Below are 23,845 nucleotides of genomic sequence, written 5' to 3'. Positions count from 1 at the left end.
ATTACTGGAAACGTGCACCCCAATGGCAGGTGAAGGAAGGTCTGAGGAAGTCTCCTTCTGAGATAAGTGGATGCGCTTCCCAGGCCTTTCCTTCCTGTTAGCTGGGATTCTTGATGGGTGGGACAATCAGCTAAAACATGACCTAATCAGAAACTAGAGTTCGAGTGAGTCCGGAGAAACAGCCAAGTGTCCTCATGCTAGAGTAGCAAGCATCAGACAGATCTGTGTAAGTCTCTGCCACTCACTATCTATGCCCCTTACTCCTCAAAACATTTTCTTTCAACATCAACTACAGTTTATGGAGCACGTGCTAGGTCCCAGGCCACCATCCTGTTTAACCTGCACTAGGACAGCTAATTGCCGCTCACAAAATGCCTGTGAAGAGACAGTGTTGTCCCCATTTATCAGCTGAGAAAACAGGTCCCAAAGCCAGCACCTCAATGTAACAGAGCTAATAAGAAGCAAAGGCCAGGGCAGTCTAACCCAGAGCTCTTAGCTACTCATTCATTCAACAATCATCATCTGAGCTCCCAGGATCATCAAGACTGAGTATACGTCAGTGGACAAGACAGAAAAAATTCTTGTCTTCTTTATGGAGCTTACATTCTAGAAGACGTAGTGTGGGGAGACCAACAGTAAACCATACATAAAAATGTAAATCACATGCATGTTTTTAGGTTACGCCACTTGAAACTGCCAACAGCCAACAGTTTTGTTGTTGTTGTTTTTATCTACAAGAATGGTCATTTCACATGGTTCGACCTAACAGAAGGTGGGAAGCACACCTGGAAAGGGGAGGGAAGCGGGATGGGTGGTAGGAGGCAGCTAAAGGGGTAGGTAGCCTACCAGGAGGGGAGGGGAGGGGCTGAGGGGAGGAATCAGGAGTTAGGGCAACCGCCACCCCCAGGTGTGCCAACACCAACCCCAATGTCACAGGGTTATGAAGATGAAGTGAGATAACAAAAGTGAAAAGGTTGATAAACCAGGGAGTTCCGAGCTGTAACAAATTACTACTATTACCTCAAGTTCCCTACTTTGCTACTGGGAATGACAGCAAACTTTTTAAGGCATCGATGGAGCTCCATGGCTCCCGAGGCTGCCGGTTCACGCCTCACCTGGAGCACAGAGGCCACCGGGAGCTTTGGTTTAAAACTGTTCATCCAGCTCCCAGAAAACAAAAGGTTTTGTTAGTGCTGTTCTTATCAGCAAGGTATTACCTACACAAAGAAAGCAGCGGTACCTGTCTGCAAACTGTTGAGATGTACGCGAGACCTCGACCTGAATGATTTAACAGAATTTCAAGAGAAAGCCATGTTATTTTAACACGGTGCCATGTAATGAAGTATACTGTGGGTCTGAAAATCAATGTCCCTGACGTCGGTAAGAATTTCACTAGCCAGGCAGCCCAGTGGCTCAGCGGTTTAGCGCCACCTTCAGCCACCTTTAGCCCACCTTCAGTCCTGGGGTCTTGGGACCCAGTCCCACGTCAGGCTCCCTGCATGGAGCCTGCTTCTCTCTCTGCCTGTGTCTTTGCCTCCCTCCCTCCCTCTGTGTCTCTCATGAATAAATAAATAAATAATCTAAAAAAAAAGAACTTCACTAGCTCCACCAACCCATTCTACCAGATAATCACTATTTGCTGTGCTCGTAAAGGTTACAATTAAAATAGCTGCTAAAACTTAACAGACAAGGAAAAGGTGACCGATGGAACACGACACTAGGTTAATTTGTAGAGAAATGATAGGTATGCATAGTTTCTTTTAAAGAGACAGCCTTTATTGTAAGGATTTTTACACTGAAGAATTCAAAATGTGGTAAAGTTTTTTGGAATTTATTGATTTGTATTTAAAAGGAACTGTTGACACAGATTCACCGGAAATCATCCAAACAAGTGAGAAAATACAGGTAATACTACTGAAACAGTAAAATAATTCCAGGTCATATGTTTTATTCAACAGAACAATACCTTAAATGCTGTCATTGATATGAAAACTGACTGCTCCTTACTCTTCTAAACACACAGTGGTATAATTAACAATATTCAATCACTTCTGTTCTTTCCTGAATATATAAAAATTAAAATACCAATTAAAAAACTAATATATCTCCTCTTTAAATGTTTCTTACAGATACAATTTCAATATTTTCATTCAATAGTGGTGTGGTTTAAGAGATTTTTTTCATTCACAAGTCAAACAACAATCCACCCAAAGGGAATGGATAGTCTATAAGCTCATATTGCAAATAAAGACTTCAGGAATGCAGCAACTGACATTTCTAAAATACAAAACGGATAAAATTCTTGAGAGAATACATGCAGTAAAGCTCTAAGCAGCTGGCCACAGAACTAGAACATTCTACCGATGATATGAATTCAATGGGACTCCAGATGCTTCCAAACTCAACTTGAACTCTCATCTTAGGCTTTGTATTTTGCTTTTCCAGTTTCACTAATGACACAAACATGCTATAAAATAAAAATCCAGAAAATTGCATTAGAAAAGCGTATTCTGAAATGAAAGGCAAGAAGAGCAGTCTGCATGGCTTGCGTGAACTGTACGGTGCTGCAGGGTCTTTCCTGAACAGAGGTTGCTGTGGTCTTCCTAACCTTCCTTGCCTGGGTGCCCAAACGCACTCTCAGGCTTCGTGCCTACACAGCAGAGGCAGGTGTTTGAAGGAGAGTGAGTGAAAAGCCTCAAACCAGTTCATTTATTCCTTACTTATGACCACATCTATCATCGGAAATAATAATGGGACAGTTATTGTATATTAAAGCTGTTCAACTATTGCAGCCAGCAAGAAGTGTCACTCCAGCCTGGCCAACTTCCAGCTCTAAGGACGTGTGCACTTGACTACAGCTTTATGTGTCTAATGGGAACCACCAGTCTGTTCAAATTATGAGGTGCTGGAAAGAGAAAACAATTCTTCTCTTTCGTAAATTTTTATATGGGTTCTGAAAAATGAGAGTGAGAAAAAGAAGCATTACTTACATTCAAATCCCTGAAGTATTCATTATAGTCAAGGGCATATCCTACAACAAACTTGTCTGGAATTTCAAATCCAACAACTAAAAAGAATCATAAGTCATCATTTAGATACAGAAAATATCATTTTCAAATCTAATGCTTACAAACGTGCCTTCTCTACAAATACTCTCTAAAGTAACTCTAAGCCATTTCATATGAAACTTGTTCGGGTTAAAGATGGTTAAATGATTGACAGAAAAGTAATTCACTTACAGTCAGGTTTATAGCCAACACTTCGAGGGGTCCTTTTCACCAGCAAGCTGTTAATTACAAAATGTAACATGTGACATACGGAGCTATGACAGGGCATTAAGAAAGAGAACATTAATGTTCTAGAACATGGTTTTACCTGCATGAATACTATGGTCGGTTTCCACACACCCAAAGAAAGACTGACACGGGGAGCTAGACCACAGGGATCACTGGGCAGAGGCAGCAGTAGGTTCACACCACAGAGGAGGCCCTTGACTGATCCTCACCCAGAACACGATAGGCTGTTCTAAGAGCTACACCCGGACTACTAATGCACCCACTGAGGGGCAGTGAATTGAAGGATGAATGGATGGGGAGTACCAATGAGCAGTTTCAGAATCCCTGGAAATCCAATCCTAAAACTACAAATGGGTGCAGGAGATGTGAGCATCACCTTTTCAGACTTTTAATACGTGGCTTATAGAGATCTTTAAGCTAAAAAATAAGTAGCATGCTGGAAGAGCTAGTATTTATTTTTGAGAGCAAAAACTGCAGTAGGGATAAGCCACCTCTAACATAAGCTAGTTTTTGTGACCCAAGTGTGTACTACCTGTTGAGATTTTTCAGCCATTAAAAAAAGCTATTGACACTGTTTTGATAGCCTTTACATATGTCAAAGGCAGTCCCACTAAAACTTAGGATTTAATGCTTTCTTAGATAAATATATTTAAAGAGCTGGAAAGGACAGGGGTGTCTGGGTGGCTCAGTGGGTTAAGCGTCTGCCTTTGGCTCAGGTGTTGATCCCAGAGTCCTGGGATCAAGCCCCCTCGGAGCCCCCTCCTCTACCTTCATCTGGCTAACTGCTCAGTGGGGAGAACTTGCTTCTCCCTCTGCCTCTGCCCTGGCCACCCCTTCCCCACTGCTCGTGCTCACTCTCTCACTCTGCTCTCTCTCTAATAAATAAAATCTTAAAAAATAAAGCTAGAAAGGACATAAAGTGATTTTCAACCTTAGCTACACATCAGAATCACCTGGGAACTTTAACAAAACAAAACTCAGATACCCAGGGCCACACCGCTGACCAATTACATGAGAATTGCTGAGAATGGGACACAGACATAGGTTTCCTTTTGTTTGTTTTTTTTTTACAATTTGTTTAAGTAAATAAACTATACAGGAATACCTCAGAGATCTTGCCGGTTTGGTTTCAGACCACCACAATAAAGCAAGTATCACAATAAAGCAAGTCAAAGGAATTTTTTGTTCTCCCAGTGCACAAAAGTTGTTTACACTATACTGCAGTCTACTAAGTGTGCAATAGCATTATGTCTAAAAAATGTACATATCTTAATTTAAAAACATTTTATTGCTAAAAAATGCTAATCATCACCTCTGAGCTTTCAGGAGTCATAATCACTGATTACAGATCACCACAGCAAATATAATAATAGTGAAAAAGTTTGAAATATTCCAAGAATTATCTAAATGTGACAGAGACATGAAGTGAGCAAATGCTGTTGGAAAAATGGCGCCTATAGACTCGCTCGATGCTGGGTTGCTACAATCTGTAAAAAAAAACACAATATCTGCAAAGTGTAATTAAGCAAAGCACAATAAAACGAGCTATGCCTATATTAGAAGTTACTAAGCAGATATAAAGTCCAATGTTAATAGCTTATTTGAATTTTTCACTTTGAAATGATTATAGATTCCTAGGAAGTCATGAAAAATGCATAGGGAGGTCCCATGTGCCCTTTGCCCAATTTCCTCCAATACTACCAGCTCACATACTGGTAGATTACCACAACCAAGTCAGGGACTTTGGGGAACTGACTTTATCAAGAGTCCACCAGTCTTACCCACATATATTTCTGTGTGTGTGTGTGTGTACTCCTGTGCAATTTCACACATGTGGATTCATGTAACCACCACTACACTCAAGATACAGGGCTTTCCATCACACAAGGTTCTCTCTCGCTACCTCTTTATTTATAGTCACACACCCCCATCACCTCCCTTACCCCTGGCAACCACTAATCTGTTCTCCATTTCTATCATTTTGTCACTTTAAGAAGGTTGCATAAATGGAATCATATAGTAGTTAACCTTTTGAGATTGGCTTTTTTTTTTTAAGTAGGCTCCACACAACCCAAAGATCAAGACCTGAGCTAAGATCAAGGGTTGGACACTTAACCAACTAAGCCACCCAGGCACCCCTCGAGACTGGCTTTTATCAGCACAACTCCCTTGAGACTCATCGGGGTTGTTGGGTAGATCCATAATGTGTTCCTTCACACTGCTGAGTAGGATTCCATGGAAGGGTATACTGCAGTGTGTTTAGCCATTCACCCACTGAAGGGCATTTTGGTTGTTTTCAGTTTGGGGCTATTACAAATGAAGCTGCCATGAGCTTGCATATATGAATTTCTGTGAGGACCTAAGTTTTCATTTCTCTGGGATAAATGCAAGTGCTGGAGTTGTATGGCAGCTACATGTTTAGTTTCTCACAAAACTGACAAACTGTTTGCCAAAGCAGCCATTCCATTTGACATTCCTATCAGTTAATAGTCTAAATTTTTAATTGAACTCTTTAATTTAAAATGCTTATCTAGGGGCACCTGGGTGGCTCAGTGGGTTAAGCATCTGCCTTCAGCTCAGGTCATAATCCTGTGGTCCTGTGGTTGAGCCCCACATTGGGCTTCCTGCTCAGCAGGGAGTCTACTTCTCCTTTTCCCTCTGCCTGCCGCTCCCCCGGCTTGTGCACTTTCTAGCTGTCAAATAAATCAATAAAATATTAAAAAAAAATAAAATTGGGACGCCTGGGTGGCTCAGCGGTTGAGTGTCTGCCTTCGGCTCAGGGCCTGATCCCAGATTCCCAAGATCGGGTCCCACATCAGGCTTCTTGCATGGAACCTGCTTCTCCCTCTGCCTGTGTCTCTGCCTCTCTTTCTGTGTCTCTCATGCATAAATAAATAAAATCTTTTAAAAAATAAATAAAATATTTTTAAAAATAAATCAAAATAAAAAATAAATAAAATGCTTATCTAGTCATTCTTAAACCTGCACTGAATAAAAAGAGTAAGCTTACTCAGAATAAGCTGCCATGCTTACTCTCTTTATGTATCAAGCACAAATACACACAAACCATAAACGGATATATATCTGTGATATTAAAATCTAATGGTGAGGGAGGGATTAAGAAAAAAAAGGTTAAGAAACACCGACTTAGCCAACCCTATCACTAAGAAAGGACTTAAGTACTCTCTGAGCACTCTACACCTTGCCACACAAAATCTTTCATGAGGCAGTCTATCTCAATTCCACACCATACCCTAGGAAAGAGGTTACAGACTACCCTTTGCCACAGTAGAGTGACACTGAAAATCCTAAAGGGCATGTAGAGAAATAAGCAAGTACACTGATTGGTTCAGAGGAAGCTACTCAGTGCTCTAGAATGCATCACTAATAGATACTCTCTCGTCACACTTGTCCCAAACCCACTGAAAGGGACACACACACGCATCAGCTATCAGGAAAGCCCCAAAGGACAAACTGCTGACATACGATTCATCAGGAGGCTCACTCTGATTCAGAGATGCTCAATATTTGATACTTTGCTCCTTTATTTTTTTATTTTTATTTTTTTACTTTGCCCCTTTATTTTTTTTGATTTTTATTTATTTATGATGGTCAGAGAGAGAGAGAGAGAGAGAGGGAGGCAGAGACATAGGCAAAGGGAGAAGCAGGCTCCATGCACCGGGAGCCCGACGTGGGATTCGATCCCGGGTCTCCAGGATCGCGCCCTGGGCCAAAGGCAGGCGCTAAACCACTGCGCCACCCAGGGATCCCTATTTTGCCCCTTTAAAAGGGGTTTATCAAAACCAAATAACCATTTAGGAAAAAAATTCGATTACTATCTGACCCCTATCCCAAAATTACAGAGTGGCCAAAGATTTAAAAAGAAAAGATAAAATTGCCAAAGTCTAAAAAACCACCCTAGGTGTTACCCTACCAAAATCTTAAGGTGAAAAAAAAATCTTAAGGTGAGAAAGCATGAACCGTAAGCCACGTTGCCCTGGTTCAAATCTCACCCAAACAGAATGCTCGGCACTGTGTCTTTGGACAATTCCCTATGCCTTGCTATCCTAATGCGTAAAGTGGGAGTAACAGTTCTACCTCAGAGTTGTTAGGGATTAAAGCTACAATTATAATTATGTATAATTATAATTAAATTAGAAACAAAGGTAGAACTAATAAAGCAAAAGCCAAACAGCACAGGTAGGGCCTGGAGGTGAGGATGACATATGTCGACACAACATCATTCAACTGCAGGAGCTCTGGATCCTCAGAACCCACCCCCTTCCTACTACCTACTAACCCCAATTTGGGATCCTTGGTCTCAATTCTTCAAGAAAAGTCCCGAATCTTCTGCCATGCTACTCGGGACAAGTTGACATTATTACCATGCTGGAAACCAAATGTTAACAGTATTAAGCAAAGAGATGACTGCAATGAAGGGCTTCGTTAACACATGACAAGATCATTTACAAAGGACATTTAAGGAGTCTTAAATTTGAGATCATGTTACTTTTTGAAGATGAAACAAGCTGAGAACATTTACACTTACAAAGAAGCAATAACTTAATCCTGTTTCAAATGAAGAAAATATCCTGTTAAAATGTCATATACATACCTTGCAACCTTGACCATCTTTGGATTATGCTCCTTGACCAAGGAAAGCAAAGTCTGCATTGTTTTCCCAGTGTCAATTATATCCTTTTAAGAAAAAACAAGACATTTAAATAGCAAATAAAATGGAGTCATATAAACACAAAATACTAAAATCCCATGTGCAAATAGAATAATGCTATTTTTTTCAGTGTAGCCCCCTCCCGGATGCAGATGGTTAATAGACCACACTCTGAGAAACACTGCTTTATACCATCTTGAAAGCATCCGAATTTTTTTTTTTTTTTAATTTTTTTTTTTATTTATTTATGATAGTCACAGAGAGAGAAAGAGAGGCAGAGACACAGGCAGAGAGAAGCAGGCTCCATGCACCGGGAGCCCGACGTGGGAATCGATCCCGGGTCTCCAGGATCGCGCCCTAGGCCAAAGGCAGGCGCCAAACCGCTGCGCCACCCAGGGATCCCGAAAGCATCCGAATTAATAAGGTGTTACTATATAAAATGACTGTATATGAAAATGAATCTTAGCTATTTATTCAAAAGTAAGACATTATTCAAAACAAACCTAACTGGGAAAATACTTCTTAAACCAGAACCCTAATGTTCTTCAATGAAAATATTCCACAGATGGTATAAAGTGGTGCTTCACAAAGAGGGGTCTGTGAGTCATCAGAAACATCAGGGCTGGAGACTTGTGAAAAAAGTAGATCCCTGGGCTGTGGTGGTTAGAATTCCAGTGGCCCTCAGACTCTCGTCCCCTAGTGTACACACCCATAATAACTCTCTACCCCCAGGGTGAGCACAACCTGAGAAAGTAATGGGACAGTCACTCCTGTGCTTAGTTATATTATATGAGGTAACTCTAGCATACTGGACAGAGGATTTCCCACTGGTTTTGAAGTCAGCTGCCATGTGAGAAGGCCACGTGCAAGGACATGAGGTTGGCTTCAGGAGCTGGGAGTGACTCCCGGAGAGCAGCCAGCAAGAAAATGGGGCCCTTGGTCTTATAAGCACAATGACTAAGTTCTGCCAATGACCTAAATGAACTTGGAAGAGGATCATGAGCTCTGGGTAAGAAAGGAGCTCCAGCCTTACTTCAACCTGATGAGACTCTGAGCAGAAGACCCAGGTAACCTGTACTCAGGCTCCTGATCTGTGAAAGCCTAGACACTAAACATGTACTATTTTCAGCTGCTAAGTTTGTGGTCATTTGTTTGGCGGCATTACCTTAAACAAAATCGATCTGAAGTGGAATTAATGAATCTACATTTAAAAACAAGCAACCAGGGGTGCCTGGGTGGCTCAGTCCGTTAAGCACCCAACTCTTTTTCTTAAGATTTTTTATTTATTTATTCAGAGAGAGAGACAGAGGCAGAGACACAGGCAGAGGGAGAAGCAGGCTCCATGCAGGGAGCCTGACGTGGGACTCGATGCCGGGTCTCTAGGATCACACCCTGGGCTGCAGGTGGTGCTAAACTGCTGCGCCACCGGGGCTGCCCAGCATCCAACTCTTAATCTCAGCTCAGAGCCGAGAGTTCAAGCCCTGCAATGGGCTCACACTGGCTGTGGAGCCTACTTAAAACAACAACAACAACCACCACCAAGCAACCAGTTCTCAGGGATATTTATGTACATGAATCCTTGAAAACAGTATCACCTGTTTAGTTTTTGATCCATAAGCTTAAGTTTCTATTTATAACAACAAAAATGAATTAAGGGTTATTGGTGCTCTTAAGCCTTAAACATTTTACATAAAGAATGAGAACTCACTCCACTGGTAAGAGTATAAAGCATACAACCACTCTGTTGAGTAACTTGGCAATAACAGCAAAATTGAAAATGTACCAACTCTACAATCCAGTCAAGCCTATATATAGAAGGAACTCACACAAGTGCAGGCCGAGTACTGCAAAAGGATGCTCTCAGCAGACCTATTATAGTATGAAAAATGGAAGACTTGCCCTATTCATAGGGCAATAAATTGGTGGACTTGTATACTGCAATGCTATTTTGCATTTTAAGCCAACTACATACGTCTCAACATGAATAACCTCAGAACTTACTGTGAGTGAAAATAACAAGATGGAAGAGAGAATATGTATAGTGCAGCACTATGTAAAGTATTAAGTCACAAAATATGTTTTGCATATGGATACATACATGCAATAGAAGTATTAAAAAAACATGCATGGGAATGATATATATCAACTTTAAAGAAAGAAAAAACTTTCAGGCACAAAAGAGAGGAGTAAGAAATATACCAACAAATCACCAATAAATTATCCAATAAAGAGAAATTACCAAGTATTTCTTACAAAAAAAATCTCACTCCCTTATAACACAAGCCCACCATTAAAATTGATGAAGAGGAATTTCTTTCCCTGGACTGCCTTTAGGACTGTGCATACTAAGTTAGAAAATCATAAACTGCATATTAAAAGCATGTAGAACTTACCTCAACAATCAAGACATTCTAGAAGAAAAAGAAATGAAAATCAGTGCAATGAATCAGACAGTGTTTCCAATTATAACTCAAATCACATCCTAACAAACTCATTATCCAAATTCTTGTTTTTAAGATAGTTTCCTATATCAAACCCGGATTTAAACAACAGACTATCTGCTAGAATTTGGAACTCTTTAATATGAAATCTTCACTGTGATATAATTTTTAAAAATAAAATTTGACCTATATGTTCATTTTTCAAATTCTCATTACTTTAAACAGAAGTCTTATCTTAGGCAAATCATGAAGTTTCTCTGGGCCTCAGTTTACCATGTGTAAAATAAGGGACTTGAACTAGTATGTATCTTTCAACTCTAACATTATAACTATGATGGTTTGTACTATAACTGAAAAATCATGCACTTAATTGACCATATGGACTCCAATTCAAAACCCATTTTCTCATTAGGCTGAAACTGATCTGTATTTTCTGGATGTGTTCATATTCTTGAACTCAACTAAAGAAAGGTACCAATGGTTCCTTCCACCATAAACCCTCATACCAATTTCTACCTCTCAGGATTTTATAGCTGGAAGAGCCCATACAGGAAAAACCATCTAACAATTACCTCCAAGGTAAAGAAGAGTCCTTATCTGTTCTTATAGGAATGAGGTAACATTTCACATTTCTTATAGGAACAAGGTAACATTTCACATTTCTTATAGGAACGAGGTAACATTTCACATACTGGTTATAATCACTGTAACAAGAAAGATTCATGCTATGTTGTGTATTTGTAGTTCTTATTTCTTGGTCACATACTTATTGCATCAAAACTTTAACCTTCTACATATTCTTCTAAGACAGTGGCTACCAAGGTAGGGCGCACAAGATCCACAGGGTTGCAAGAGAGAAATAGTAGACTCTTAAACCTCACTCTGGCTGAGAAATACTTTTGCTATTATTTTACAATATACATAATATTATTATAGTGTGTATTATCACTTTTCCTCATATCACAACTACTTTGTGTCTTTTCAAGATACTGCAACCTCAATCTTTAGTAAAACTGAATATAATCAATTAATGGACCAATAATTGTTTCACCACCTACTATGTGATTATTTCTCCTACATTTTCTCTACCCTAGCTAGCACATTTGAAGAATAACATTCATCCTAACTGTGGCTCACTGCTGCAGCAATGTGTTCCATGGGATAGAGTGATAGTTTGAAAACAGCACTGAATTATGAAACAGAGAAACTGGATTCTAGTCTTAACTCTCATACTAAGTAGCTGCACGATCTTGATTATGTCATAATCATAGACTTCTAATAATATGAGAGAGTTTGTACAAATCAAGTACAATACAGAGAGATTACATATTTGTCCGATATAAAATTGTAGCATCTGGAGTATGATCTCAATACTGTTTTAAAAATAATGAATGACATTTGGGGAATATAAAAAAATAGTGAAAGAGAATAAAGGGGAAAGGAGAAAAAAATGAGTGGGAAATATCAGGGAGGGAGACAGAACATGAGAGACTCCTAACTCTGGGAACCGAACTAGGGGTGGTGGAAGGGAAGGTGGGTGGGGGGTGGGGGTGACTGGGTGAGGGGCACTGAGGGGGGCACTTGATGGGATGAGCACTGGGTGTTATTCTATATGTTGGCAAATTGAACACCAATAAAAAATAAATTTATAAAAATAAAAAAAATAACGAATGAGAAATCCTACCCTTATTGAGAGCTTATTTTATGTCAAATAGCTACATCCTTACTTCATAAGTGAAAAGAATGAGGCTCAGAGGTCAAGTGATTTGCCTTAAGTCATAAAACTAGCCAAGTGGTAAAGAGGTATTTTCAGGGTCCAAAGCTCATATTCTCAACCACTAACTGGAAAAGGAGAAAATATTTATATACCTATGTATCTGCACACAGTGTCCCAAAAAGATAAACTGAAATAGAAAGTCTAAATAATCCCACAATCTCACCACCAAGAAATAACTTCACCTGAGATGTCTTGATTTTTTTTCTACATAAACGTGCTCTACTGTGATTATCATGAAAAGAAAATTATTTTAGAAAGAGACCTTTCAAGATCAAAAAGCCACGTAATAGGATAGAACCACTGGGTGGGAAAGGCAAGGTCAAATGGAATCCCAGGAGGCTTTGAAGGCTAGGCCCCTTCCAACACTAAACACTGGTTATAAGAGTAAGGGCTTCAAATGACTTCTAAATATGGGCGAAGTGTGCTGAAAGGAAAGAATAGGTCTGGCAGTGGTCTATAGGATGGGCAGGAGGGGAAAGAGTCAACAGATTATAATTTCTCTTTTGAAGTTTTCAAAAGATGTTGAGGAGGACAAGATTAGTTTGGCAAAACCCTGACATGGGATCAGAGAATTTGATACAAGTGCTGTAGGCTAAAGTTTCCTAACAGATACTCAGTCAAGTAAGCGGCAAATATTAAAATCTAAAAGCCAGAGGAAGAAAAGTGCTTTGAGGTCAGAAAGACCTGCATTTAAGTTCAAGCTCTACCACTTGCTGGCAGTGTGACTTTGGATAAGCCCTTCAAATCTGCTGAGTCTTAGCTTCCTGACCTGTAAAATAGGGGTTAAAATAGGGGTAACAGTATCTACCTCATGAGATTGTTATGAAACTTTTATGAGATTATGCCTTTATATTTGGCAGTGTTTACAAGTGAAAAACTAACTGGCAGCTGGAAAAAACATAGCACCCTATCATTTGTCATTGTACTTGAAAATCATTTCAATGCATCAGAAGAATCATACTCAAATATCTTAATACCTCTATTATTTCTGCCAATTGTCTATACTGGCAAAATCTTGATGTATTTAAAAAACTCTTTTTGAGATTTCTTAAAAATAGTAGTATGTTTGAATTCACTAAGTATTCGGAAATACCAGAAGCTGCTGTTAAGAGGTCTATATGCTTTATCTCACTGAATGCTCTTAACTGTGAGGTGGCTGCCATTATCGTCCCCATCTTACATATAAGAGACAAATAGGTTAAATAATAATCTGCCCAAGGTCACACAGAAAAGGTACTGAGCCCGGCTTTGAATCACAGCTACCCATTTTGGGGTACCTGGCTGGCTTAGTTGGTAGAGCATGCAACTCTTGATCTTGGGGTTGTGAGTTTGAGCCCCACGTTGGGTGTAAAGTTTACTTAAGGAAAATAAAAAGCTGCCTATCTCTAGAACCTACACTTTCACAGCTACTACATGATACTACAGACACTGCATGTTTTGCTTTGTGAGTCTGATTTTTAAAAAGAAGACGGTCTTTTCTCCAATATATATATATATACTTTCAAAGAAGAATTCCCAGTTAGATCACCACAGAGGAAGACAGGAGTCCTTTGCAATCTAGACTTTAAGTTTAATGTTGGATTCTGCTGCCTCTTTGCTATATGACCTAGGGAAAGACAGCTAACTTAGGTCACTTCCAAGAGTTAAATAGCCTTGTTTAAGTGCATAACTAACTGTGTAAACTGCCTCAGTGATAAAGCACAGTGTTACTAATTGACTCCTGGCATGAAGTCAAGAGAACTCTTTTCTTCCCTCTCAAGACACATACCTTTCCAGTTAAAGTTGAGAGATCATCTCCACCAATTACTTTTATGTCCCCTGTTGACTGGTCATTCTAGTTAAAAAAAAAAAAAAGATATAAATATATACGTATATCCTTTTGTGTATGTACACAGATTTCAAATTATTGAAAAGGAACTAGAAGATTTAAGAAATTAGTCATCAAATGTCATAGCATTTAGGATATTCTAAACGATACAAACTATAAGAATTATGTTTCAGGGGGATCCCTGGGTGGCGCAGCGGTTTAGCGCCTGCCTTTGGCCCAGGGCGTGATCCTGGAGACCCGGGATCGAGTCCCACATCAGGCTCCCGGTGCATGGAGCCTGCTTCTCCCTCTGCCTGTGTCTCTGTCTCTCTCTCTCTCTCTCTCTCTGTGACTATCATAAATAAATAAATAAAAATTAAAAAAAAAGAATTATGTTTCAGGAAATGAACGACTAAGATAACTTTTAACTAGAGATTAGTAAAAATTTCAAAGTTCTAATTGGCCATTACTGATTTGATACTCTTAAGAGTCCTCAAAATAGGGCACACACAATTTTGAATGGGCAGTATCACAGCAGCCACCCATCTTCGGTCATGGTGATTTCTGAACCATGAAGAAAGTTATTAGCACGACAGATGTCTGGTTTTGGCCCTAGACCAATCCCATGAATCAAGAAAGTTGTATGTTCTGGTCTGTATCTTACTCAACCCCAAAAATACTGTCCTCGAAAGTCTAGCCCAGGCCCAAGTTGTCTTCAGAACAGTCTGGAAAACCAGGTCTGATTAGTCTTTTCAGGCATACCTCTTAGGTTCCCAGTTTTCTGTTATCATAGACTCCAGCAGAAACCCTTACAGGAGTTTCAAAGGGAAACCATCCATATCTACTGTAGTTGGTGGTGATAATGACCATAATTTGTACTGGAGCCAAAGAGCAGGTAAACAAAAGAGCTGAGACTTCCCCTACCAGAGAGCAAACCATACCAAAGCTACAGTAATTCTTTTTTTTAAGATTTTATTTATTCATGAGAGATACAGAGAGAGAGAGGCAGAGACACAGGCAAAGGGAGAAGCAGGCTTCATGCAGGGAGCCCGATGGGGGACTCGATCCCGGGTCTCCAGGATCACACCCCGGGCCGAAGGTGGCGCTAAACCACTGAGCCACCCAAGGCTGCTCAAAGCCACAGTAATTCTAACAATGTTGTGCCAGCACAGGAATAGACAAAGAGACCAAGGAACAGAATACAGCCCAGAAGCACTCGAAAATATATGAGGATTTAGTATATGATAAAGATGGTATTTTAAGTCAGTAAGGAAAAGACAAATTATTCAATGAAGTAGTTAACCATTTTGGGAAAAAAAATAAAGTATGATCCCTACACCTCACAGCATATACAAAAGTAAATTCCAGATGGATTAAAATCTAAATGTAAAAAATAAAGCCATAAGCAGGCTGGAAGAAAATGTAGAATAAATATTTTCACATTCTTTGAAAGGGTAAAATCCTAGGCATATCATGAACCCAAACTGAAAGAAAAGATCTGTAACAAATATTCCTATTGTGTTGGGTTCCAAGACTAAGAATCCAATAGGAAAATGAAGAACGAACACAAATAGGCAATTCACAGAAGAGAAGGCCTAACATATAAAATGCTATCAATCTGAGAAACACTAAAACAATGAACTTCTACCATTTACCCATTCACACTGGCAAAAACTCAAGCCTGATGATAAATGTTGACAAAAGTGAGGTAAACAAGTACTCTTGGTAAAAGTATAAACTGGTATAACCATAACCTCTCTTGAAAATGATACGGCAATACCTATTAAAATTGTAAGCCTGTGTGCCATTTGCTCCAGCAATTCCACTTCCAGGAATTGGTGCTATAAAAATACTCACCAATATGCAAAGGTACATACAAGGAGGTTCAGTGTATCAACTATTTATAAAAAAGAAAAACTGGAGACAACCAAGTCTATCAACAGGGACCTATTTAAATTAAATTCATCTGCACAAGGTAATACCATGAGGTCATTAAAAAAAAATCCGAAAATCTATACACACTGACATGAGCCATGGGAATTAAAAACACCAAGTAGTAGAACAATGTGTTGCCTATGAAACCATTTTTGTTCAGCATTCTAAACAAATGTATAACATCAAATACCTCTGAGTACTGAGAATGAGGATAACAAGGCTTTTTACTTTTATATACTTCTATTCTCATCATATGCTTCTATATACATGTCCATTTTTTATGGAGTATCATTTTTGAAAAACACAATTGGGCCAAAACTACTTAGTGTTGCAAACTAAACAGATCTAAGTATGGCTTCTGATATGCAAAAATTCTAGCATATTACTTCTCATCTTAAGGAAATTACAGACACTCTTTAGTCTAACTTAAAACCCAGAGTTTCGGGCAGCCCTGGTGGCTCAGCAGTTTAGCGCCATCTTCAGCCCAGGGTGTGATCCTGGAGACCTGGGATCGAATCTATGTCGGGCTCCCTGCATGGAGCCTGCTTCTCCCTCTGCCTGTGTCTCTGTCTCTCTCTCTCTCTCATGAATAAATAAATAAAATCTTTAAAATAAATAAATAAAAATAAAACCCAGAGTTTCAAACACAGAGAAGTAATTAACATCAAGAAAACAAAACAAAACAAAAAAACCCAACCAAACAAAAAAAACCTGTAGGAAACCTGAAGCTTTCCAGACTAGTGAATCACAGTAAAAGATTTACACCATATACCAAAGTAGATAGTGACACCTTCTGTAGAAGTTTGGTATTACAGTCCAATTCCAAAAGACCCTCTTTAAAAAAAAAAAAAAAAAAAGAAAAGAAAAAAGAAAAAGAAAAGGAATAAAAAGACCTGAGAACTGAAAAGTATGGAATCATGGAAAAAAAAAACAAAAAACAAAAAAACAAAACATGATCCAAAGACTATGGTGATAGAGAAAGAGAAAAGAAAACTTCAAACATGCAAGACACTGTTGCTCCACTGGTGTCCAAATCTTCATACTGTTTGCCCCCAAGGTTTTTAGCTTAAATCTTTTCCGAGGCTTTTTTCATGTCAACAGCCACCTTTCCAATGGAGGCTAATAAAAATTTATCTAGGAAAAATGCTACAGTCCACCGTGCTAGAATACAGGTGTAAGTGCACAATTGCATAGAAATGGCATCCACGGATCAATTACCCCACCAGAGGACCTTCCCTCTCTCCTCTCCTGGGTGGAACAAGCTTACTACTCTATTCCTATACTATTGAGTGGCTCTTGCATGCCTCATCTTGAACAAGATGATGGGACTGGCATAGTCTCAGGGGACAGTCCCCCTCAACGCATTGCTCTTCCCACTTCTCTACCATCCCATCTCCCCTCTCTTCAGCCAGCGAGCCCAAATTGTCCTTAACTCAGAGTGTCATTATCAACTACATAAAATTCCCAAAAAAGCTCTCTGGGTCTACAACTACCTACTCTTAGCATCTGTGTTTCCATTTTGTCTACCTTTTTTTTTTAAGTGTTAAGATGGCAGTTATGATTTCTGGTGTTTTTTATTCAAGTATAATTAACGTACAGCATTACATTAGTCTCATATGTACAATTACCTTTCTTTTTTGTTTTTTAAAGATTTTATTTGTCTAAAAGAGAGAAGCAAACTCCCCGCCGAGTGGGGAGCCCAATGCGGGGCTCGATGCCAGGACCCCAAGATCATGATGCAAGCCAAAGTCAGATGCTCAACCGACTGAGCCACCCAGGGGCCCCCAATTACCTTTTTTGAGTCTAGGTGAAAAGATGAGTAGAGAAATAGGAAGGAACTTTGTTTATTCCTATTTGTATATCCCTAGGGACTTTGTAACCCTCCAGGCAGCAGCAAGAACTGCAGCGTGGTATTGGGAAAAGAGGAGAGAAAGCTGTGGGAAAACATATCACGAGCGGGCTGGGAAAGACCTGCCTGAGAGAGACAAACAGGAGGAAAAATTTTTTTAGGGGATTTTGTAGGCTGACTTTATTGTTTTTATATGTATATTTTTTATTGGAGTTCGATTTGCCAACATATAGTATAACACCCAGTGTTCATCTCGTCAAGTGCCCCCCTCAGTGCCCATCACCCAGCCACCCCATACCCCTGCCCACCTCCCCTTCCACTACCCCTTGATTTTAAGAGGATGCAGAGGCCAATCTCTAAAGCTGAGCTCCAAAGAGGGCAAGACTAGAAGTCGTACTGAGGTAAGAAGCTGAGTTTAGCACCTCACAGCTTGCTTGTTGCAGTGAACTTGGGACTGTTCTTTCAGAGCCCTAGAACAGAATTATTGGCAAAGTCCCTGCTTCTACCTTCAGCGAGGCTCCAGTCCACCACACACCACACTCTAGCATGCTTTCTCTGCACATCCTGATCGTGATCATCCTGACCTTTTGCCATTTTCCTGTACCCTGATCAAATATCAACAGCAGTGAGAATATTACGATCATATGCTTTCAGAGGTAGACTGTATCTCAGATGAAAAACAGCAGATATCCAATTTTCTAAAAATATATGCAGAAAAAAGAAGTCTGGAAGGATACACACCCAGGGAGTATTTTACTGACCTGTATTTTAGGAATTTTTTTGGAAAGAACATGTTGCTTCCAAAAAAAAAAAAAAAAGCTATTATCATCCGTTAAAAAAAATCATGCTACTAGTGAGGGGCACCTGCCTGGCTCAGTGGGGGAGGTGAGTATGTGACTCTTGATCTTGGGGTCATGAGTTCAAGCCCCACATTGGGCCTAGAGCTTACTTAAAAAATAAAAATAAAATTTAAAATGAGGGCCCTAATAAAGGAGGGCCCTTAGATCATCTATTCCCACCCTATCCAATATAGTAGCGATTAAGCACATGTGGCAATTACAACTGATCCTTCAATATCACGGGTTTAAATGTGCAGGCCAACTTATACAAGGATTTTCCTGATAAATACAGAACAGCACTGTAAATGTACTTTCTCTTCCTTGTAGTTTCCTTAATAATCTTTTCTTTTCTCAAGCTTACTTTATTGTAAAAATATGATACACAATACATATAACATACAGAAAACATACAAAATACATGTTAATTGACTGTTTATGTTATTAGTAAGACTTCTGGTCAATAGTAGGCTATTAGTAGTTAAGTTTTGTGGGAGTCAAAAATTATACAAGAATTTCAACTGTGCAGGGGGTTGGCACCCCTAACCCCTGTATTGTTCAAGAGTTGACTGTTCTTTAAACTAAATAAAATGAAAAATTCAGGCCCTCTGTTGCACAAGACATATTTCAAGTGCTTTGACAGCACAGACTTGAACTTTTTTTTAAGATTTATTTATTTATTCATGAGAGACACAGAGAGAGGGAGGCAGAGACATAGGCAGTGGGAGAAGCAGGCTCCTCGTAGGGTGCCCGATGTGGGACTTGATCCCGGATCCCAGGATCACGTCCTGAGCCAAAGGCAGATGCTCAACCGCTGAGCCACCCAGGTGTCCCGACATAGAACATTTCTATCATCACAGAAAGTTCTATTGGTCAGTGCTGCTCTAATCAAATCAAAGACACAATTTAGCACAACATAATACTAGAAAAAATTGAAGTCAGTGCTGATATTTAATATCTAGTGTTTTTAAATACAGTTTTCAAAACCTTCAGAAGTTATTGCAACCACTCTTCATGCTTTTCATTCCAGGACTGGTTTGGGACTAGGATCGCATAAGATAAACATATTCAACAGAACCACTTTGTATGGCCTTGTATACAACAGATGATCAATATGTATTTGCTGAGTGAATTAATCAATTTCCTTAAAATTTTTAATACTGAAATTTGTGGTTTCACAAGACCAAACTTGAACACTACCTGTATGTTCCAAGAAACAGAGTGTTTAATATCTCAGCCTATGTAAAGTGAAAATCCACAGGAAATGGATATAAAATATACTTCTGACACCAGTTCTGTTAAAGTTTCCTTATACCATAGATGGTACACAGCCCTGTTCCCACCAATTTAAACTGAACAAATTCTACCCCCCCACTTGTCTATGGTCTTAATTCAATAACTCACTTTGCTTGCTTTATACACACACACACATGCTTTATTTTATTTTTTTTCACACATGCTTTAAACACACACACACACACATAGATGTATATATAAAGAGAGAAATAGATATTAGCTTTACAGAAGATAAGCTTTAGACTATTCAGTGTCAACATCAAAGTGGCACATTTACATTTATTTAACTGTTCTGGAGGAAAAACATACCTCAAAACAATGACTAAATGAAGGAGAAGGTCATACTGAAAGCTACTGATCTCTTCTTGTAAGAGACAATTTAAATAACTATTCGAATATTTTCTGCATTTTCTTTAACAAATTCACTCAAATAGGCACATTCTTACAAATTACTATAAGGTAAATTACATCTTTGATATATTAAATAGCTTAATCAAGCTACTAATCAAGCAACTTCCAAGATTAATATTGAAAGTTACAGCTTTATGCACCCAGACTGCAACTGAGAAAAAAAAGTCCCACAATTGGCAAGAAGAATCGTTTGCATACAGAACTTCTGACTAGGAGGGGTGCATGGGAGGCTCAGTCGGTTGAGCGTCTGACTCTTGATTTCAACTCAGGTCACAATCTCTGGGTCTTGAGATGCAGCCCCACATGGGGTTCTGTGCTGGGCATGAAGCCTGCGTGAGATTCTCCCTCCTCCTCTGCCCCTTCCACCCTCTTCCTCTTAAAAACAAAACAACACAACAACAACAACAAAAACCTTCTAATAGAAAATTAAGAAGTAAAAGGAAGGAAGGAATCCATATTAGAGAATTCAAGTCAGTTACAAGTTTTCCCAAATAAGACTTTAAAGGTATGGGTTCAAATCAAAGACCTGTATTAACATAGGCAAGTCACTTCACCCCTCTACACCTCCTGTTCTCAAATGTGTGTGGAGATAATTCAGAACTCAAAAAAAGGTTTTCTGCAACATTTCAAATCCTACGAACAATTTCATTTTAACGTAAGCCACTTTGTCTGGACATCCAGTAAATCAGGCTCATTTTCCCTGTACTTAAGGCCCCCACAAAAATATTGCCATAAAACATTTACTTGTTTGACAACTTTTCCTCCTGAGGCTTTATTTTTTTTTATGATGAAAAAGATTATTTAAAAAAAATGTACTTCATGTGACGCCTGGGTGGCTCAGCGGTTGAGCGTCTGCCTTCAGCTCAGAGCGTGATCCTGGAGTCCCGGGAACGAGTCCCACATCGGGCTCCCTGAATGGAGCCTACTTCTCCCTCTGCCTGTCTCTCTGCCTCTCTCTCTGTCTCTCATGAATAAATAAAGTCTTTTAAAAAATGTACTTCAAAATTGAACTCACAAGAAAGAAAATACATTTGCATATTTATCATTTCATTTTTCTGAATATCACAGAGCCTTAGAAACAGAAAGGGTCTTTGAATATAAAGTGCTACATTTCACTGTTCTAAAATGCACACTCACATTTTAATATCCCTGAAATCAACATACTACAATTGATGGCAACGTACAATATAACTAACAGTGTCTTTTTTCCTAGCAGTACAAAAAGAAGAGGTGAGTCTTAACATCAGGGATATCTTAGATTGAATGAAATATGGTATTTGGAATCCCCAGGCAATTTCCATAGAGGTACTAAACAAATAAAATCCTACCAAGTTACTCTGATTAAGAGTATGTAAACTATGATGTACGTGTGTGTGTGTGTGTGTGTATACTCAAGAGAGAAAATTCTTCAAAATATCAGAAATAAAAGTGGTAGTAGAATTTAGGGTGCCTTCATTCCTTCATTTTCTGTAACTGTATGCTTTTCATAATAAACATATAGTCTTTAATCAAAAATGTAATTTTTATTTATTTATTTTTTAAATCTATTTATTCATGAGAGAGACACACACACAGAGGCAGAGATACAGGCAGTGAGAGAAGCAGGCTTCATGCAGGGAGCCCGACATGGGACTTGATCCTGGGTCTCCAGGGTCATACCCCAGGCTGAAGGCAGGTGCCAAACCACTGAGCCACCCAGGGATCCCTGTAATTTTTATTTTGAAGGAAAACTAAATGGTGTGTGTTGATATTGCTATGGCTCTTTATACATTCCAGAAACATTTAATAGTTCATGAAGTACTTCTTTAGGATTAGTACAGATTAGTTAATGTTTAATTCACTATTTCAAACTAGGGAAAATCAGCACGTGAAACTATACTACCATCAATGTTACTGATGCTGTAACAATTTTAAATTTCTCTCTTATGATTTTATCAAATTAAGTTGCCTGTTTTTTTTATATGTACATGAGAATATTTTCCATGATGAGCTGATGAATGATTAAATGGGGCAGAAATGTTACTTCAAATCAACAGTAAGCATATGGATTTAGTTTCTATTGTTTAGTAGTAAATCCACACAGAATTCCACGTAAAACAGAACAGATAGTATTTTTCTCTATGTAAAAACTAACCTAAAAACTTGCTTTGCTTATGTTTAAGACTGCATTCTTTTTATCAGTTGAGGAGTTCAGTGTAATAATCCTCTAAGATCTAAAACTAATAGGAAAAAACCTAAAAGTAGAAAATGGCATTAAAGGGTCAAAGTGTTTCTATGGCTTTAAGCTGTTCTTATAACCATAAAATACTTTTAAAAAGGACATATTAAACTCTCTTCATTTTTTTTACAAGTTTTCCTTTCAAAGAAAGAATATTCTATGCAAATCCCAAAGAAATGAAATAGAAGACCTAATGTAACAAGACTAATTTTTATGTGTTATATGTGTATGCTGGGGGGCACTTAAGAAGATCAAAAAAAGAAAGCATACCATGGACATTAAGTACCTATTTTAACTCTAAGCCAACAATAAAGGCTGGGTAGCTATACTGCTGGCAGCTAAACTGACCAGAATTAAATCTTTGTATAAACCAGCTAACTAACTTCTGGCGAGTGAAAATCCAAACTATGTATTTAAACAATTCTTTAAATTCATGCAAGACTTTGACAAGTTACAAGGAACTTATAAGTCTAAAGCAATGAAAAAAAAATAAAGCAATGTCATGGTATCTGAGCACAAAAGGTTTTAAGGGGATAAGGAAAATGTCTTAAATGGTTCTCGAGTTACCCGTAGGACTGATGAAAATGTGGAAAAGGTCAAAAACTTGGGTCAAATGGATGATTAACCGAGAGAATAAGGTTGAAAGTTAGATGTAAGATATGTGGTCTTACTCTCAAGGAAAATATAAACATAAGGCTAGTTGCTACCGAGATGCCTGATATGGATTTATGAAACAGCAAAGAGCAGGCATTTTTTTCTAACCCCCAAAGAAGCTAAGAGAAACCCACTTTTGAGAGAAACAATCAACTCCCGGGAACTACAATGGCAACACGCAACCAGAAACAAACCACAGCACGAACTCACAAAAATCAAACATTCACATGACCAAAGAAATGATGGAGGATGAAATCCATGTGTAAAGATCACACTGATTATGGCTCATCCCACAGTGTCAATATTGCTTACTGTGTCACTATTCTGAAGCATCTGAGATCAGGTGACACACACACAGTAACTGTATCAGAAGTGGTTTCTTCAGTGTGCCAGTGCTTTCACCCCACATGGGCTTTCTAGGAAACAATCCTGACCCACCTTCTTTATCAGACTCAGCTGCAAATGACTTACCACTCCCCCCCCCAATCAATCTAGCTCCAGAGGAGATATATATCTGGTAACAATAAGTATAGTTCAAAAATAGCTCCCAAGTCCTAACAGCAACTCCTAAAAGGAGTTTTTAAAAAAATCCAAGCAACAAAACCAAACTAAAAATCCTTTAAAACAAGTGTATAGCCTCCAAGGTGACTAGT

The 23,845-nt window shown here is 38.9% G+C and overlaps 1 protein-coding gene across 3 annotated transcripts in view; it reads right to left on the bottom strand.

Moving 5' to 3' along the window:
* Nucleotides 1–1,754: 1,754 nt before the first annotated feature.
* HPRT1 (hypoxanthine phosphoribosyltransferase 1) overlaps nucleotides 1,755–23,845 on the bottom strand; it is a 38,384-nt gene continuing 16,293 nt past the window's right edge. For all 3 annotated transcript variants that reach the window (XM_025431372.3, XM_025431373.3, XM_025431371.2), the window contains exons 4-9: nucleotides 13,955–14,020; nucleotides 10,362–10,379; nucleotides 7,912–7,994; nucleotides 3,240–3,286; nucleotides 2,991–3,067; nucleotides 1,755–2,467 (exon numbers count right to left, since the gene is read on the bottom strand). In XM_025431372.3, coding sequence (XP_025287157.1) covers nucleotides 2,420–2,467; nucleotides 2,991–3,067; nucleotides 3,240–3,286; nucleotides 7,912–7,994; nucleotides 10,362–10,379; nucleotides 13,955–14,020 — 339 coding nt within the window. In that variant the 3' untranslated portion in view covers nucleotides 1,755–2,419. The remainder of the gene's footprint in view (nucleotides 2,468–2,990; nucleotides 3,068–3,239; nucleotides 3,287–7,911; nucleotides 7,995–10,361; nucleotides 10,380–13,954; nucleotides 14,021–23,845) is intronic.

The sequence above is a fragment of the Canis lupus genome, chromosome X (assembly GCF_003254725.2).
Source record: "Canis lupus dingo isolate Sandy chromosome X, ASM325472v2, whole genome shotgun sequence".
Lineage (NCBI taxonomy): Eukaryota > Metazoa > Chordata > Mammalia > Carnivora > Canidae > Canis > Canis lupus.
The sequence above is the reverse complement of the archived record's forward strand: the minus strand, read 5'-3'. Positions and strand labels throughout refer to the sequence as shown.